General features: G+C 45.4%; 1 protein-coding gene across 1 annotated transcript; it reads right to left on the bottom strand.

The window, feature by feature from the left end:
• Positions 1–1,259: 1,259 nt before the first annotated feature.
• LOC125443777 (RNA-binding Raly-like protein) lies at positions 1,260–18,312 on the bottom strand. Its single transcript, XM_048516087.1, has 7 exons — positions 17,980–18,312; positions 16,143–16,221; positions 5,746–5,790; positions 5,412–5,560; positions 4,158–4,271; positions 2,494–2,648; positions 1,260–1,628 (listed from the first exon to the last, which is right to left on the bottom strand). The coding sequence occupies exons 1-7, from the start codon at positions 18,014–18,016 to the stop codon at positions 1,590–1,592; spliced, it is 618 nt and encodes a 205-aa protein (XP_048372044.1). The 5' UTR covers positions 18,017–18,312; the 3' UTR covers positions 1,260–1,589.
• Positions 18,313–18,808: the final 496 nt, after the last annotated feature.

Genomic DNA, 18,808 nt, shown 5'->3' with positions numbered 1-18,808 from the left:
GGTAAAGTGTAGACAACTGGGAAAGGCAATGGCAAACAACCCCATAAACAGAGTCTGCTTAGTAAACATCATGATATGATGTCACCACATGGGTCAGTAATGAATAAAATCCCTGGCACACTGAATTTAGACTAGACTAAAAGGACACTGTTCTCATGTGTATCAGCCAGGCTAGAAGAGAAGGCACCTCCACTGAGGGATTTTTAGATATTCCTAAAGGGTGGTTAAAGGTTTTTGGCATTTTAAAATATTTTAAAACAGTCTGTGTGGCTGAAGTACGCTCCTGGAAACTGCTACAGAAGCACAAAGGGGAACACTGTCTAGACCAGCCATTCTCAACCAGGGTTCCCTGGGGTGCCGTGAGCATGTCCCAGGGGTACTGTGGCAACACTACCTCCCCCCCCCCTCATTTTTGTGGTGTCTTCCACCGGCGCCAGCAAGGACATGGAGCTGGCCCATGGGGCAGGGCCTGCCACAAGGTCAGCAGCCACCACCACCCCCAGTGCTACCCTTCACCCTGGGAGGGAAAGGTGGGGTGTGTGGCAAGCAGGGGCAATGGGAGGAGAAGGTGGAGGGTGGCGGCAGGGGTACCGTGAGATATGAAGAGTGAGGTCAAGGGTACTCTGACCTCGAAAAGGTTGGGAAACACTGGTCTAGACTCATTATTTGAGGAGGAGACCGTCTTTAAAAGATGGTTTCCCAACCACAGAGCGGCCTTGCTGGGAAGATTCTGGATGGGGTATGTGGCTACCTGGGAGAGGCTCTTCTGCTGGAGGGAGAGGGGCAGCCCACCACATCCTGAGCTCTCAATAATGAGCCTTTGATCCAAAATACTTCCGCAGTGCAGTCAGATAACAGATGCCTCCATTTGTTGTTGGACGATGCTATAAGGTGATTTTTTAAAAGGTAGGCCGACTCCTACATGAGGGTATTCTTGGTTTCATGGACTGCGATCAAATAATCGACAGTCTCACGCCTCAGCTAAGTGCTCTGCTTAGTCATTTATCCGGTCGTTTTCGAGACACGGATCTTAGGAAGTAGCCGATCACAAGGTCCGTGTGGGAGACTGAAAACTAAAAATGTTTTCCACTAGTATTGTACGCCTCCTTGAACCACGAGGAAAGGCAAGGTAAAAATGTTTTAATAAGATGTGAGAGTAGAATGCAAGCATCTCTGATGTGACATAAGACAGGAAAGTTAATGGCTGCCCAGGATATTTACGAAGCCACACACCTAAACAACACATAATAGCCATAGGAGACTGCTACTGTTTTTATTTCTGTTTCATGGTGGGCAGGTTCAGTTGGGCCCTCTTATTGCCTGCTTTTCCCACCCTCCTCCCAGGTTGGCATATTTAAGTTTTCACAACAAAGAACACGTTGCTTCCTCTCCTGCACGTCCTACGAATCTCTCGCCTCTCTTCCAGACCGGAGAAAGGAGCTGGTTGATCGGGGCTCAATCCTTGCTCTTCTCCGCACCAGAACCGATTGCTGACGTAACTAAAGCACTGTTTAACTTCGACGCATTGAAAGAAATACAAAACACAGGTAAGGGAATGCAGGGCAAGGGATTACGGTGCTCTGAAGGACTTACTGGCTGCTCTCGGGATCCAACCTGTGATTTCTTGCCTGCAAAGAAACAAGATGCTTTTATCCACCCTTCTCTTCAGAAGTCACAACTCTGGGATTTTTAAAACCACAGTTTGCAGATGGGATTGTTTGGGGTGGGGAGATACAGGAGTCAACGTGGTGTAGCTGTTAAAAGTATCAGACTAGAAACTGGGAAACCCCCCCCCCCCCCCCCACACACGCACACCGTCAAGGAAGCTTGCTGGGTGACCTTGGGAGCGGTCACGCACTCTTAGCCTAACAGGGCTTTGGTGAGGATAAAATGGAAGTGAGAAGTTGAGTCCCCATTGGAGAGAAAGGTGGGATGGACATAAATAATCTCAAAATTTCAGGTGCAACGGTGGGGTGTGTGCTGGGACTATTCACTCTGTCCTGCAACATCTATTTAGAAGGATGGCAAGCATTCTGGATAGGTGGGCAATTCTGTTTGGTGTAGGAATATCACAGCCATGGAAGGTCTGATTCAGTCAGGTCACGGCTAGATCTGGTGACTATATGGTAGATGCGGTCAGAGGTGGGATCCAACCAGTTCTCACCACTTCTCTAGAAGTGGTTACTAATTTTTTCTGAGTGCCGAGAAGGGGTTACTAAAGCAACCTCCCTGCCCAATAGGGACTGGAGGTGCGTGTGTGCGGCGGCGCCACTGTTTGAATCCCACCACCATTGGAACCTGTTATTAACATTTTTGGATCCTACCACTGGATGCGGTCTGTTGTCTCTTTGCCTGGTAGAACATGGAATATCATCACTGTTCATGGTTCAGTACACTTGAATTTCCACGAGAGAGGGAAACAACATTTCTTTCTGCCTATTTTATCTTTGAGATTTCACTCTGGCAGGGCAAAGCTCGGTGTGATCTCCTTACCGCTTCTTCGGTATCTGTGCTCTCGTCGGCACTGTCGACCTCCTGTGTAGCAGTGTGTCTGTCGTTGGTTGCGCTCTCCTTCTTCTGGGATGTATCACTAGGTGAATACGAAGACTCCCCACTGGAGAGGTTTTTCTTCTTGCCTTCTTTGGAACCTGCGGGAGGAGGAGGAGGGTGATTCAGAGGTGGGTGGTAGCACCAGATAAGTTTCCTAGGCCTAGTGAAGTTGTGTGCGAGCACTTGAGAAGGGTGCTCAGGCCTGCAAAGTTATGTTGGGTGCATGAAAAGTGCTGAAGAGCCTCCAAACCCCCCTAAGCTTCTAAGACATCTTCCCGAAGACCACGTCTATATAATGAGTGTGGTGTAATACAGTGTTGTGCTGGCCCTGGGCACATTCTGGTTCAAATCTCCCCGCAGTCATGAAGCTGGCTAAGGGAGGGGCTGTGGCTCAGTGGTACAGCATTTGCTTGGCATGCAGAAAGTCCTTGGTCCAATCCTCAGCATTTCCAGTTGAAAAGACCAGGCAGTACTGAAGTTGAAGAGACTCAATATAGCTGATCATGTCTTCAAATTCACTGGATGACTGGGCCAGTCTGTCTCTCATCCTAGCCTGCCTCACAAATCTGTTGTGAAGCTGGCTAAAATTATCTGTAATCCTGCAGGGTAGGCCTTGAGGCCCTATGGGGCAGGGGGCGGGGGAGGAAGACTAAAAATATTCAAATAGATAAATAAAATGTTGATAAGAACATAAAAGATATTATCTATGGTCTGTGTTTGCAAAGATGTTACACTGCCAAAATGCAGCATTTTGCCACTATAGAATTGCCCCAAATGTTGACTTGAACTGGATATTTTTCAAGCTCTGCCGCTTGAGCTGTGGAGGCTTATCTGGGGAATTCAGATTGGCCTGTGCACTCCCACATGTGCCAGCTGGGTGACCTTGGGCTAGTCACAGCTTCTCAGAGCTCTCTCAGCCCCACCTACTTCACAGGGTGTTTTTTGTGAGGGGGGAAGGGCAAGGAGATTGTCAGCCCCTTTGAGTCTCCTGCAGGAGAGAAAGGGGGGATATAAATCCAAACTCTTCTTCTTCTTCTTCTTCTAAGCGCCACAACTTTCTTGCATGTTGAAACGGTTATGAGTACCTGCTGTATTTGTGTCCTTAAAACCTATTTGTTTTGCAAGCTCTTTTTTGGGCAACACTGCTTCCTTTTCACCACTACATACCGGTAAATGCATAGTTTTCTCTCCTTTTTCACCTTCTGTTGCTATTCCCATGCTGTAAATAGACTGTAATCTCTTTGGGGCAGGGACTCTCTTTAATTATTATTATTTTTCATATGTTACACTATAAAGTGTCAGGCATAACGATGGTGCTAAATATAATATTGATGAACTTCATTTATAACCTGCCTTTCTCATGGAGATTTGAGGCAGACTATGAAATATAACTAAAAACAATTCTATCAAAGTGAAGATCTCGAAGTGGAGACTGGGACTGATGAACTGGAAAACAATGCAAATGAAAAACATACCAGAGAGTATTACCAAGGTGGAAGACGCCCAATTGCTTTGAGGCTGAGGGGTGGGGGAGGAGGTGTTAATTCATACACTGAATTCTGCAATAAGACAATGCTGGCTTCTTAAACACATGCAAATCTCCTCACCTGTCGGATGCTCCCGCCTTTGGTCCATCCGATCCAGGCTCTCCAGTAAACTGTCCACCTGGGCTTTGATCTGACTTAGTTCCCCTTTGATGGAGTGTAGCTCTTCTGCTCGTACTGCAAAGATATGGCATGGCTGGGTTAAGTTATACTATCACTACTTCTCAAATGCCCAGGGAGAGGGGTGGAGCTACAGAATTGTGACTGCAGTTCATTTGTCTGTCATGGAAAGGAAAATCATAAATCACTGGCACGTGTGTTAGGAAGTCATAAAACTGACTTCTTTAAAAAGGCCAAAAGCAGGCTAATTAGGCTGCAAGGGTTTTTTTAAAAAAAATTATTTTTCACAAAGAGTTACAAAAACCTAAAAAGGATTTAAGAATAAAAGATTAGAAACAAATGAAAATTTAAAAAAAACCACAGGGAAAACGGAACTAATGAGTGGAAAGGTCGGGGAGTCTACTTCTGAAAGCCGAAAGCTCATACCTACTGATCCTGGATGTTTCCAGAACTAGTGGCTCTATTGACTAATTCCCCTGTCAAACTAAAGGTCCCCAGAGCTCCTAGGGAGGCTATAGTCAAACCTGTCTGCTGTTATGCAGGCATAATTGCCCTTTTCAGTAATGTGTGGCAGGGAGCTCTAGAGAGCTCAAAGCAACCGAAGCACCATCTCCCCCAGAAGTCATGAGGTGGCAAGTTTGAATGAGGGGGTGGGTCCTATGAGGTGGCAGAGGACCCAGTATACCTCCAAGGGCATTATGCTCAGCCAATAACATCTTATTGGCGTTGCCTGGCTCGAAAAGTGTCTGGGTGTTCTCAATCAGAACCAGAGCCTTTTCAACTTTGGCCCCAGCCTGGCGAAACACTTTTTCAAATGAGACCTGGGCCCTGAGGGATCTATCTCAATTCTGCAGGACCTGTAAAACTTCAATATGGAGCTTGCAGCAATCCACATCTTGTTTCTTACTGGGTTTCCTTTCGATTTTTGAAGGCTTCCCCCTACCTCAGAGAAGCTGAACTGCATACTCACCGTTTTGTCCAGCAAGCAATTGGAATGTTAGTGAATATTCTATGTTATTTCACTCACTCAGCCTAATCTATGCCAGCGGCTTTGCTGTTACAAGACAAATATAGCATAGAGGTGGTAGGATAGGATAAAATGAAGGACCACCATGCCAAATAGGCTAACAGTAAAGATGACCCAAGGGACCTTGACATCAAAAACCCTTTCCATAGTCTTTTTGTCAAAACACTCACACTTTGTACGGCCTGCCATGGAGTTGCTGCTGCTCCTCAACCCTGTGTGAGGGCCCAGAGCGCTCTTGCCCCCAGACCCTAGGTGGCTTCGCTTGGTCTTGACAGGGATATGACTGATAAGAGGAGGGATCTTCTGGTATTCATAGACCCTACAGAGGAGAAGATGGGGAGAAAGCCCATTTTGACAATTCTTCAAATATAGCAGCTCGTATTAAAGGAGGGTAGATATTAAGGCCTGTAATTGGTTAAAATTGTGTTATCTTTCACTGTGATGATACCCAAAGAATAGGAAGAGTAGATACTGAAGGGGGGGAGGCCAAAGGACTAAACCTACCTGTATGGAAAATCCTCTTTGTATACTTCATAGTCCAGATCACAGCTGTTGCAAAAGGAGAAAGAATGCAGGTAATTCAATGCAAACCACTTTCAAGTTTTCCAAAACTAGTCACCCTGTCACTTCTCAAATGGTACCATCTTATATAGTAAGAACTTGCACGTGACGCTGCCTTACACCATGTCCATTAGTCAACCAATCCAGTTGGCACCCAAGGCAAACACGCTTGTATAAATACAAAGTTTGTTTTAATTATTTTTTTTACAATATGAAAATATTTCAGTTTGTTTACAAAATGTGGAAATTAATTTCCACATTTTGTAAACAAACTTAAAATATTTTCACATTATTAAAAAATGGTTGAAAGAAACCTTGTATTTATACAAGTGTGTTAGCCTTGGATGCTGAGTGGATTGGTTGACTAATGTGCAGTCCACCCACCCACTATTATACCATGTCAAATCATTAGTTCATCCTGTTTCATGTTGTCTGCTCTGACTGGCGGGACCGCTCAGGGTCTTCGGTAGAAGGGTCTTTCCCTGAATCTGCTATCCTTGAGGCTTTTAGCTGGAGATGCCACAGCTTGAATTTGGGGGGTGGGTGGGGGTGTTCCACATGCAAAGACATGCTCAACCTGTGAACTTCGTGTGTTCAACCTGTGTAAGTTTTGCTAGTCTTTTGCAGTTTACATGTTCCCTTTCTTTTCTCAAATGGACCTCAAGTTACAACCTCAGTGCAAATTCTTCACACATATCACAGCTTTTTAACTTCTGGACCACAGAAACCACTAGGACTCTTTTTTTCTTTTTGTAAAATCAAGGGAAGATTACAAAAGAAGAAAGAATACTTCGCCTTTTGGAACGGGTAAACCTTGTGGGTATGTGACAGAATATTGTGTACAGCGAACAAAGTGATATCAGATCAATCAACCTCCACAATTCAGATTTGGGGCATTTGTGTGTTCTTATCTGATTCAGTTTGTTTTTGAAGTAAAATCTGCCCTGGAATACCAGAGAAGATTGAAGAGATGAGAAGGTAAATCCTGGAGTTCTTTAAGGGGGCTAATCTACAAGAATTGTGTGTGAAGAAAGGGGTTTTTCAGGGTTCCCTAGATCTCACACCCGGGATGCCTTAGCATCTTCTTTGAGACTCTGGGGTGAAGCTGCTTTGGGTTTCAATGAAGAATCTCGTCCCTGCAGGAGCGGAACGGGCCCTGTCACTCTGCAGATCTTCAGTTAGAGATTTTCGAAGTTAAATTTCACGGTCGGTAGTTCTGCCTCACAAAGTGTCTGCCCCTCAGATCCGAATGAAGAAGCTATCTGCAAGAATACCTGCCTGAAGGAAGCTGACATGCCTGTCACACTTTGGGGGAAGAAGGAAGGTTCTGGAGAAATACTTGTGGGCCAACTTGGTACTGGGCAGTGATAGCTGACAATGGGGAAAGAATGGGGCTTTAATATCCTTGTAGAAGAGGAGGTTTTGACAGGTGCAATGCAGCAAAGAGAACCTGCTAACATTCCCTTTTCTACACAATTATTTGAGGATACAGGCTTCCCCTCTTCGTTTGATTTAACAGCTTAATTTGATTCCCTAGGAAATAAGCTGGTTTGGGCCCTGTCTTGGAATAAGCTTGAATTCTGCATGTGACAGTCTTTTCTTCCCTGCAATTCCTTCCACCACACAACAGATTACACAAAAAAAGGGGGGAAAGCCACTTCATCACCCAGAAATATGCCCAGAATTTGAGGGGCAGGGGTTCTTTTGAGGAAGCTGCATTCCTGCCATCTTTTGTTGGGTCACATATTCAAGTTAAGTTTTCTTTAAAAATTCTATCCATGTAGCTGGAAAGTGATTGTCAACCCACAAGGGAGTGCGTGGGAGCCGAGTTGCCAGACATATGCTTGGAATGTTTTGCAGAATAATTGAAATTTTTTTCAGCTTCACTTCCTCCTAGAAGCCTCTCCCCCTCGGTATGATTTTGCCATCAATCTCAGCAGCTTATGTGCTGACGGCAAAAGAGAAGAGTTTGCCTAGCTTTTTCTACTCAGCAATTGTTGCGGTGAAATGCCCCTGCCACCGTGCAGTGCGCTCTTTGGATTGTGCCTTTGTCCTCCCTATAGTGGCTCCCTCGATTGTCATTTAAATCAGGGAACCGTGCTGACAAATCTGTAGTTCGGAGAGTTGTCAAGTCCTTTTTCTGCACTTTCTTCTTTGTCTCAGCCTTACAAAGTCAAAATGATCCTGAGGTGACATTTAAGGACAATTTTGTTCAAACGAGGCACCTCCTGGCTCTTTGAAGCCAATGGCTGTATTTGGAAAGGTAAAAGAGGCTATGGGATAATCCTATCCTATTCTACAAGATTTTTCTTACCATTTTCCAGTGCAAAGTTCCAAAGTAAATTAAAAGCAACCAAAACACAATATTTTTTAAAAATAGTATAGCTTAAAACTAAAACAAAAACAGCAGAGCAAAAAAGATAACCAAAGATGGTGAAACACAAAGGTCTTAATTTGCTTCCAAAAGACAACAAGGGTGGGGAGCAAATGTAACTGCTGCAGAAGAACATTCCAGAATTCTGGGGCTACCACAGAAGAGGCCCTGCTTCTTGTGCAGAAACCTCCATATAAGATGGAACTTCAAACAGAGTTTCATTTGTACATCTTGAATGGCTGGGGGAGGGGACTCCGTATGCACATGAGCTTCTTAGAGCACTCCTTGAGGAGTTTCTCTTGTATGGGAGAGCTACTAACTATGAGAGTAACTTGGCTGAGTGAAATAGATGGGCAAGTGTTCTGTCTCAGTATATCGCATCTCCTGTGTTCAATTCCTCTGTGGGTTTATGCAGGTCACGGTGATTTTTGGTATCAAAAATGTGTGCAAAATTCATCATTCTGAGTATTCAGCTACCACAAAAAGCAAAATAGCAAAGCAGGTTTTTAATCCTGATAACCACATGAACAGGTTTTGAAAGTGCATTGGAAACGCCTGGCAAAGTTTCAAAAACTTGAATGGAGGCTCTTGTAGGATTTCCAGTGAGTGGGCAGACCTCTTTGCCCTCAGCAAAAGCAGGATAAATTCTGCCAAATATACGCACACAGGTCTGTGTGCGCTCGTGATTATTTTGGGAGCAGAACACACATGCAGCTGTGCTTCGGCATGTTTTCCTCTGAGTCACATCCTTGCTCCTCTGCCCCAGCAGACCAAAGAATTCAAGGGCCACTTCTAAGAGAGCAGCTGCATTTAGCAGATAGCACCCAATAGCAGCAACGCTCATGGTCACAAATTATTGCAGCGTAAGCTCTTGTAAACAACAGCCTCAGAGAGAAAGCATGGCATTAGACACACGAGGCAGCAGTAGGGAGGGGGCTGCTTGTGAATGATCCGGCCAGAATGAATTATATTTTTCCTATTCCTCTTTCACAGGCTTTATTGTATGTCTGGGAAGAGCCCAACACTTCAGAAGTGCCAAATCCACGCTGCGCCCAAATGGAAAGGGAGATCTGAAAGCTTGGGAATGTTTGATGAGTTACCTCCCCAGATGGGTAGCTGTGGATTCCAGGACAAAGATACCTGTGGTATGTCCGAGGGATTTAACAATGGGTCACGCCGGCCGGCAATAGCAACACTCCTCCTTTTAAAGGCACGTTTAGGCGGCATACTGGCAGGCACAGGAAGAGCTGAAGCCAGGAATCTGGGAAAAGCTGTTGTGCGGTGGCTATTGTTTTCCCCTGGAAGTTATTTTGGGACTCTTTGTTCAGTCCTTTTGTTTTCCAAGTTTCCATCTGTTAGGCCGCTGGTCCCATCTCTTAGCTTGTCAGCAGGACCATTTAGAACTGTAAGGCAGCTGTTCGGCACCTGAGCATTTAAGCATTTTTCAGCAATCATTTTACCCTCCCCTCATCACACTGCTTTAGGTGTGGTCACATTATGCTCTTATTTTGTTTTGACAGTCTTTCCCTATGTCTAGGAAACCCTGAGAAACACAGTTGTGTATGGAATATCTCCGACAAAGAATTCTCATCACCCTCAGTGAACTACAGTTCCCAGGATCCTTTGGGGGGGGGGGAGCTGGGACAGACAGATCATATAAAACTGATATGAATGTATAGAATACAGATGTTCCCTTGAGAATGGAAAGGGAGAGGAAAATCTAGAACATAACCAAAACAGTTGCTTGGTAGAAACATGACTTAAAGACCACCCCTAATCTTGTGTGGATGTGTAAAGTGCCAGCAACTCACAACCAACGAATGGCAACCCTACAGAGTTTTCAAGGCCACCAACTACTAACTGAAGTGGTCTGCCATTGCCTTCCTCTGCATAACAGCCCTCATATTCCTTGGTGATCTCCCATCCAAGTACCAGCCAGTGACGTATGTATAGCAAATAGTACCTGGAGGCAAACAGTAAAATTGTCCCCACCCCCACAGTGATATGGGGGAGGGAGAACTGGCTGATCTGTGCCCCCCACGTCACACCTGAAAGTGGAGCCTGGGGCATCTGCCCCCTTTCTCCCCTCCTAAGTACGCCATTGCAATGGATGTCAACCCTGCTTATCTTCTGGGACCTGATGAGATCAAACTAGCCTGGGCCACCCAAATCAGGGTTTTGTACTCTTCAGGAAACAATAAGGATGGCTGGCTAAACAAACTGTTTGAGGCATGGAACTTTTAATTCATAACTTCATTTGTCTCATCCCTTTCTCCATGAAGCTCATAAAGAGCAGCATAGGTGGCTTCCAACTCCCTTTTCTTGTTCTTTTTGACAACTGTGTGAACTCTCTTTCTAAGACCCTTACCTGGGTTATGTGTTTCATTCCCAGTCCCCATTCCTGATCTTTCCTGTTCTCTTACTTTCTGTAGGGTCTTTGTTTTCTGTACCCTGTCCTGTCTTGCCTGTACTACAGCTCCAGTTCTATTCTTCACCTGATCTTTTCAATGATGTTCAAACTGTGGCCAGCTCTTGACACAAGGAAAGATTAGACTGTGGTTACTGTTGGCTGGTTACTCCCATATTCCACCTAGGAGATGGAAAAGCAGCCTATTGCCTTCATGACTGAAACAGCTGCAGCCAAATAATTTTCATTACCAGCTATATAAATAAATACATGCAACAAACCCCCTTAATCCCAGGGTACTAATCTGCTGTATTGGCAACGGAAGAAACCCCAATTGAGTGGGAGCCAAACTGTAAAGCTGTGATAAAACAGGACTCAGTTTGTCCTTTTCTGAAAAAATGGGGGAACAAGATATTCCAGAGAAGCAACTGGCTCTTTTCTCCCTACCTTGCTGCTGAGAGGTCAGCATTTGGCATATTAAAAATAGTTAAATAGGTTAAAAATAGTAATACTAGATACATTTGCTGCTAACAAGACTTTGACTAATAGTTTGTTTCTAGAGCAGGTTTACAGAATTTATTTGCCGCTCAGTTCAACTGTCATTGTTTTCCACGATTTGTACATAATTGTTTTACTTGTGTGGGTCAGCAGACCACAACAAACAAACAAACAAACAAACAAACAAACAAACAAACAAACAAACAAACAAACAAACAAACAAACAAACAAACAAACAAGGCTTTGAAGATTCTGTGTCAGCATTTGTTAAAGCACACATATGCCGGAGCAGCAGTGGCATAGTGGTTAAGAGCAGGTGCATTCTAATCTGGAGGAAACGGGTTTGATTCCCCGCTCTGCTGCTTGAGCTGCAGAGGCTTATCTGGAGAATTCAAATTAGCCTGTGCACTCCCACACATGCCAGCTGGGTGACCTTGGGCTAGTCACAGTTCTTCAGAGCTCTCTCAGCCCCACCTACCTCACAGGGTGTTTGCTGTGAGGGGGGAAGGGAAAGGAGATTGTAAGCCCCTTTGAGTCTCCTACAGGAGAGAAAGGGGGGATATAAATCCAAACTCTTCTTCTTCTTTGCAATAAAGAATTGTGGAATAGGGAGACTGGATTAGGACTGGAGGGATCCAGATCAAATCCTTCCCTGCCATTGAGTATATGGGACAGTCATTCCCTCTCCCTTAGCCTACAGCTCCTGTGTCTTAAATAGAAGCATACCAATGAAAAAATGAAACAGGGTGAAGTTTTATCAGGTTGTCACCATGCTCATAAATGTTTCACCTTCTAAATTTCTGGGTGTTCAGCTGCTGCTTCAAGACACTGGAGCAAGCCTAGAACTAAAAGTGTTTCTGTACCTGTAGCATAGGACAGCTGGATTCTATCCCACACATTCTCCTGAACTGCTTATTATACCAAGAACTCCAATCCAGCCTGCTATCCCAAGCTATAGACCCTATGATTGATTATACTGAATCAGATAAAGTAGTTATGCTTTTAAATTGTCAGGATTTTCATTGTTGCCTTATAGTGGCAAAGTTTTTGTCAGAAGTTTGTAAACTGAATGTATGACAAACGCGAAGTTTTTTACTATTCACTTTTTAACTGGAACTGTATTTTTATACTATCGTGTATATGCCAATAAAGGCTTATTGAATTGAATTGAACTAAAAGTGCTTTGCTTTCTGCACTAACCTATGACACTTAAACATATGTGCAGCCAAGACAGAGACTGGAATAAGTGTCAAACATGCCTAATAATGCGCACATTTATATTACAGATGTGCTTCCAATGCCATAACCAGGGTTAAGATCACAGGGATTTTATGCTGAGTGTTCCCTAAGCTTACAGAATTACATTTCTCAGGTTGCTTTCGGGGAGATGTCTTTGTTTAGGTTTTGTCAAGCAGATATTCACATTGAAGTCACGCATGAATCTCTCAGTAAGCACAGTAGTTTGGTGATTAGCAGTTGCGGTTCTTTCTGCTTGTGAATTAGAACAGCAAAGCCTACCTCATAGCGTAGTAGATAGCTTAGTTTTTAAGCCACACTGGGCTGAAATATGTCACATGCTAAATCAAGACTAGCCCTGGGAATTTTCTTCGCATGGGCGAAATACGGAAAGAGCAAGAAAGACTCAAGGCACAAACCCTTGCAGTTGTTATCAGCATATCTGGACTAAAATTAGCTTTCTATTCTAAATTCCAAGGTCAGCCAGCCAGGGGCTGAGAACCAAGGGTTGTAGGATTTTCACATGTGGTTCCTGTAACTACTATAGGGGTACAATGGCCATGTACGATCACAGCCAGAACTATTGGTGAAACGGCAATTTCTTTAATCTCTGCTTTCTTTTTTTCTGGTTGTTAAGACAGGAGAGCCAGTATGGTGTAGTGCAGACCTGGGCATTATACGGCCCGGGGGCCACATCCGGCCCGCTGGATGACCCTGACTGGCCCGTATGACAGACCTGGCCCTGGCCTAAGAGGACCTGTTTAGAACCGCGCCGCTCATTCTTCCGCTAACCCTCCCCCTTCCCCCCTCACCTTGCCACTGCGCCGGAAACGGCCTCTGAGAAAGGCCACTCCCCTTGCACAGTGGCTTCTGGGGCATTCCCCTCCTTTGAAAGCCCCGCAGAAACCGGTTGCCTTGGCTGCCGGCTTCTGTGGAGCTTTCAAAAGCGCCTCGCCCCCCTGCCTTGCTGGGGAGCGAGGCGCCTTTGAAAGCCCCGCAGAAGCTGGCAACCAAGGCAACTGGCTTCTGCGGGGCTTTCAAAAGCACCAGTCGATGAAAAAGGTAGGTCAAGGGACTTAAGTCTCCCCACTTGCTTGCTTGTCACAGTGGACAACTATGCAGGTAGGTTAAGCCTGTGATTCTTTGTGCCAAATAGTGTTGTATGCAGAACTGTTGCCACTGATTCCAAGTTGATCTGTGCACCTGTCTGTCACTTATCAGCCCCTATTATGCAGAATTGAGTTCAGCCTTTTGGCCCGGCCCTCCACAATATTTTCTGTTTCTTATGCAGCCCCATGGAAAAAATAATTGCCCACCCCTGGTGCAGTGGTTAATAGTAGTGGGTTCCAATCTGGAATGAAACCAGGTTTAATTCCCTACTTTTCCACATGAGTGGCAGACTCTGGTGAACCAGGTTTGTTTCCCTACTCTTACACATGGAGCCTGCTGGGTGACTTTGGACTAGTCACAATTCTCTCCAAACTCTTTATCAGTCCACCTACCTCACAAAGTGTCTGTTGCAGGATGGGGAAAGCGATTATAAGCCACTTTGAGACTTCAAGTTAGAGAAAAAGAGGGGTATGAAAACTCTTCCTTTTCTTCACAAGGCCAGTGGCAACTTAAAATATATTCAGTAGTGTACTGCTAATGGGGACATGGGGTATCCCATGTTGCCAGGCGCACACCATTTTGCCACGTGACAAAGCGGTGTGCACCCGAGCCGCCCACTGCCGAACCTCGCCCTTCCGCCCCCCCTGCAGGCTGGCTCCTGCGCTGGCCTGTAGGGAGGACGGCAGGCGGGGCTCAGCAGCGGGCAGCCCCATGGCACCAATCTGAACTGCCCCCCCAATCCCCGGCCTCCATATTGGCTCCCATAAGTGGGGCACGGGGGGGCGCACACAGGGACCCGGGCAGGAGTGCATTTATTCCAGTATACCTTTTTGTGAGTCAGAGTTCACTTTATCATATGTGCTGTAATAAATATTGTTAGCCTTGGAGTTGGCACTGGACTGTTACTTTATTTTGTTGTGACAGACAAACATCTGGCCAGACCCATCTGACATTCTGCCTATTCTGATTTTATGCACAGATCTATGACTGCTGAGCCTGCAAGACCCAAATTCCTTTGTTTCAAAAGATACCCATTGATCTTCAGACGCATCAACAAAAAACTGGCTCTTGGATCTTTATGAGGATGGGGGGGAGGATATATTTCCATCTCTGCATGAAATGGGCCTCACTGCTGTTGAAGAAAGTCGTGGAGCCTGAACCTGGGAACTGGATGTTCCACGCTGAGGCCATGACACTCCCTGTTCCTATCCTGGTTATTTACACACACTCCTGAAAAGCTCATGTGTTGGTATGCTGATTTGAAAAGACAGGAGCGTCCCAGTTATTCTGAGCAGGTCCAACTCTAGCCACCAAAATCCCTCCTTTTCCTAATTGTGAAGATCTACATCTGAGTTCAGTAGTACATTGGAGATCAACAATATTTGCAGAGTATAAGCTGGGACTCAAAGCTACTGCAGATAGGGATGCCAGCCTCTAGATGGGGATGTGGGGATCTCCCAGAATTGCAGCTCATCTCCAAACCACAGTGATCAAATCTCCTGGAAATGAATGGTTTAGAGCAGTGGCGTACCTAGGCAAACTGGAGCCCTGGGCAAAACCTGCGTTTGATGCCCCCCCAACAACAACAACAACAACCTTTAGTAGGCATTGAAAGAATGAAAGAAAGAAAGAAAACAAGCATTGGCAGGAAGGGGGTGGATTTAAAAGGAGAATCTGGGGCAATTTAGGGTGTGCCTGCTGTCAGGGGTGCAATTATTAAGATAGCAGCACCAAAATTTCAGAGTATCTTCATGAGCCCCTACTGATGATACCACCCAGGTTTGGTGAAGTTTGGTTCGGGGGGTCCAATGTTATGGACCCTCAAAGGTGTAGCCCCCATCTCCTATTAGCTCCCATTGGAAACAATGGGGGATGGGGACACTCCCTATGGGAGTCCATAACTTTGGACTCCTTAAACCAAACCTCACCAAACCTGGGTGATATCATTAGGATAGTCTCCCGAAAAATCCCTGAAATTTTGGTGCTGCTAGCCTAAAAACTGCACCCCCTGCAGGCCAAAAACAGAAAAAAACACTGAAAATTTAAAAAAATCCCACCTGCATTTTTGGCGCCCCCCCACAAGCTGGCGCCCTGGGCAACTGCCCACTTTGCCCAATGGGAGGAACGCCTCTGGTTTAGAGGGTAGACTCTGCTGTATTGTACCCCGCTGAGGTCCCTGTCTTCCGCAGGTTCCACCCCCAAATCTCCTGGAGTTCCCCAACTTGGAGCTGCCAATCCTAGGCCCCAGCTGGAGGCTAGAGGGGACCAGGAAACCCTAACAGATGACCAACATGGCTATAGACTGTCTCACAAAAAGATGTTAGTAGATTGCATATTCCTCCGCCACAGAACTCAATATGCCGGACCTTCTTTGTTGTAGAATGCTCTCCCTGGGTCCTAGTGCCTACCTAGCCTTGCTCCCCCCTATCCGTTTGAAAGTTTTACGATAGTCGTTCAATGAACTATAAATACTCATGCATTCGGGACTATATTCTAATGTGAAAACATACCATTTTCTTGACGGCTGCATCTCAACTGACCGTACTAACAACTTTATCTGAAACAGAGTATACCTTCCTGAAACTAATTATGAACAAATTCTTCATTCATCTCTAGCCTTTTGACCATCAATTGCGGAGCATCTCCAGTTTCCAAAAACGGACCCATCCTTATTCACCATCCTTCCCCACATGAAGAATTGTTACGTTAACTCACTGGTACAGGCCTCCACTATGTTGCCTCTTCTGACCAGACCGGGTATGGCTCAGCTTAGGTTCTTGGGCCATGTCTGGATCTAGGAAAAAAGGAAAATGTGACAAAGAGGGAGAAACAGCAGAGGAGAGGTGGGGATGGTGAGGAAGGCACTGCTCAGGATGGCTCTCCACGAAGCAGGCAAAATGATGCCAACAAACTTGCAAGGCCTGTCTCAAAGGTCATGCAGTTGTCTGCAGCTTCACAGGTAGGAGAATTCATCTTTTCAGGCTCATGAAAAAAAATCTGGGTGGTATTCCGGGAGATGGCACTTATACCAGTGTAGGGGGTGCCAAAGGGGACAGCAAGGAGACCGCTGCTCACTCATAATGCTGACTCACCCACAAAAAAATCCACTCATCCCCATGGCTCAAATTAATGGCAAAACCTATTAGAAAGACCAGGAAAGATTCCTGTTTACTCTTGCTTCTGTCTTTTACCCCACCTTCTCTTGCCTCCCCTGATGCAAATAGTAGATTGTAAGCTCTTTGGGGCAGGGGCTTTTTTGTCTTGTTACTCTGAAAAGCCCCGTGCATGTTAAAGTTGCCATATAAAAATAAGAATAATTCTTCGTTCAAAAAAAACACCAGCTCCTAGTTCTTGCAGCTGTTTTAAATGAACAGAATATCACCTTCAATTAAAATTTTAATTACAGTAGCAAAGCTTGAACATATTTTACTCTGGTGCAAATAATCACTTTGAAGTCAGCATAAGTTATCTCTGGTAAATACACTTAGGACCAGAGAATTAATGTAACACAGGAGAATAGGGGTTGCCATTTGGAAACATTTAATAGGTATAATGAAGTTTGCTTTCTCCGACTTCAGCCCTCATTTGCCCAGACAAATGCTCCTCCCCCACGTCCCCTCTAGACACCAGAGCCCACATCAATGGGATTCCTGTCTGCCTGAGACAGTTTTTTCGTGACTGCCAGAAATGTGGGGTAGTTGCTACTGTCATTGATACTAAATTCTTCCAGCACTTCTGCAACTTGGGCTCAGGCATCTAAAATCTAAAAAAGGCATACTTAGAAATCTGACATTAAGGGATTTGCCCAAGGCCCTATGGTGAGTTAGTGGCAGAACTACAAACAATATCCCTCTGCCTTGAGCCCCATTTGATTTAGCTTCTCTTTTTCCATTCAGTTCCGAAGATGCTTTATTTGGCATACAAATTTATGGTATACAGATCATTTCCCCATATATATAGGGAAGAGAGATCTTCATGATATAGGCTAAGAATGCCCCGAATGGAAGAACAAAAAAATTTAATTGAACGTCCCTATGGATCAGCATCCTGTGTCAATTTATTTTGAGTTTCAAATACAAACCTCCAAGAGGATCCCTTCTGGTTTGTTTTTGGTAGCCCACGGTGCAAAACACACTACCCCAGTGGCCTTAACCATCTCTGGAACGGCTCCAGGGCAGTCAGACCTTCCACATTCTCATTCCCCTTCCAATCTAACTTTCTTCCAGCAAGTGAGGGACATTTTCTGCAGAATTGCTAGCTTCCATTTGCAAGCCGGAACAACAACAACAAAAAACCCTTCACACTCCAATCAAAATGCAATGAAATAACCCCCATTTTTTTAACCCTTGGGAACAACATCTCCGTGTGCATAGCGTTCAAGCGAGGACTGTGGGGGATGGGGGGGCGTCACCAGTTCTGAGACCCCCCACTCATTTTGCCTTCTGGAGACAGCATCTTTGCCATCTTGTTTTTTTGGGGGGTTGAAAGGCAGCAAGAAAAAATGCATGCAGAACACACACAATGGGATCAGGGGAGCACAGTCGGTACTTACATCTCCAGCACGCTTCTCTGCTGCCAAAAAGTGTCATGCCACCCTGGAGTGAGATGGGGGAGGGGTCGGTGCCAGGCTCTGGAATCGCTTCTGCCCAGCCGGAGGGGATCTCTCTGCGAGCAGACGCTGGGTTGCCAGCAGCTCTTTACTAGAGAATGGATCTCTAGTCTGAATGCTGTACCAGAGGAATGTACCATCTGTCCTTTGAAGGTGGGGGGGAGAAAATGGAGGATGAGAAGGCCCAGCAAACCGTCTCCGGCACTTGCACAGGGGTGCGCGGAGCCAGAATAGCAAAGTATTTCTGTAATGGTGATCTCAGTGTCATTGGTTCAGGGGAGAGAAGAGGAGGGGTTTGGACAGGATGCTGGAAGTGTGACTGCCTCTCTTTTCGGAGGGAGGGAAGAAGCAAATTAAAGGCAGATGTGGACAAAGCTCACTCACTCTATGCTCTGATCCTTCCTGTGTTCTGATCTGCCCTGTTTAAAAAAAACAACCACTGTTTCTGTCTTGGGGCAGAAGTTTGCAAATGTTGTCAGTCATGTGCCCTTGAGTTCCTCTGGCTTTGGTCGTCCCTGAGACCTTATTATTGAGAGGAGATGTAGCTTGAGTCCAATGCATGCACCACTGTGTTTTCTATCTGTCCTTCTCCGTACCTATCTTGGTGCAGACTACATTTTGCAGAATGGGTATGATTTGGTGCAGTTTATTAATACCTGCAGGCTGCAGCCAGGGCCACTGTGAGATGAAACACTGATTTTTTTTAAAAAAAAAGAGGGAAGGTTATGATTCCAAGGCAGGTAAGGATGACAAACCGTAAGGGTAGGAGGGG

The sequence above is a fragment of the Sphaerodactylus townsendi genome, linkage group LG14, assembly GCF_021028975.2.
Source record: "Sphaerodactylus townsendi isolate TG3544 linkage group LG14, MPM_Stown_v2.3, whole genome shotgun sequence".
NCBI lineage: Eukaryota > Metazoa > Chordata > Lepidosauria > Squamata > Sphaerodactylidae > Sphaerodactylus > Sphaerodactylus townsendi.
The sequence above is the reverse complement of the archived record's forward strand: the minus strand, read 5'-3'. Positions and strand labels throughout refer to the sequence as shown.

What these genes read in the sequence shown, in the direction of transcription:
- LOC125443777 (XM_048516087.1), bottom strand. Translation starts at nt 18,016, where the DNA reads ATGACACTTTTTGGCAGCAGAGAAGCGTGCTGGAGAT. An exon ending in CAGAGAAGCGTGCTGGAGAT is followed by an intron (nt 16,222 to 17,979) that starts GTAAGTACCGAC and finishes CTTTTTTCCTAG; the next exon opens with ATCCAGACATGGCCCAAGAA. An exon ending in AAAGAGGATTTTCCATACAG is followed by an intron (nt 5,561 to 5,745) that starts GTAGGTTTAGTC and finishes TCTCCTCTGTAG; the next exon opens with GGTCTATGAATACCAGAAGA.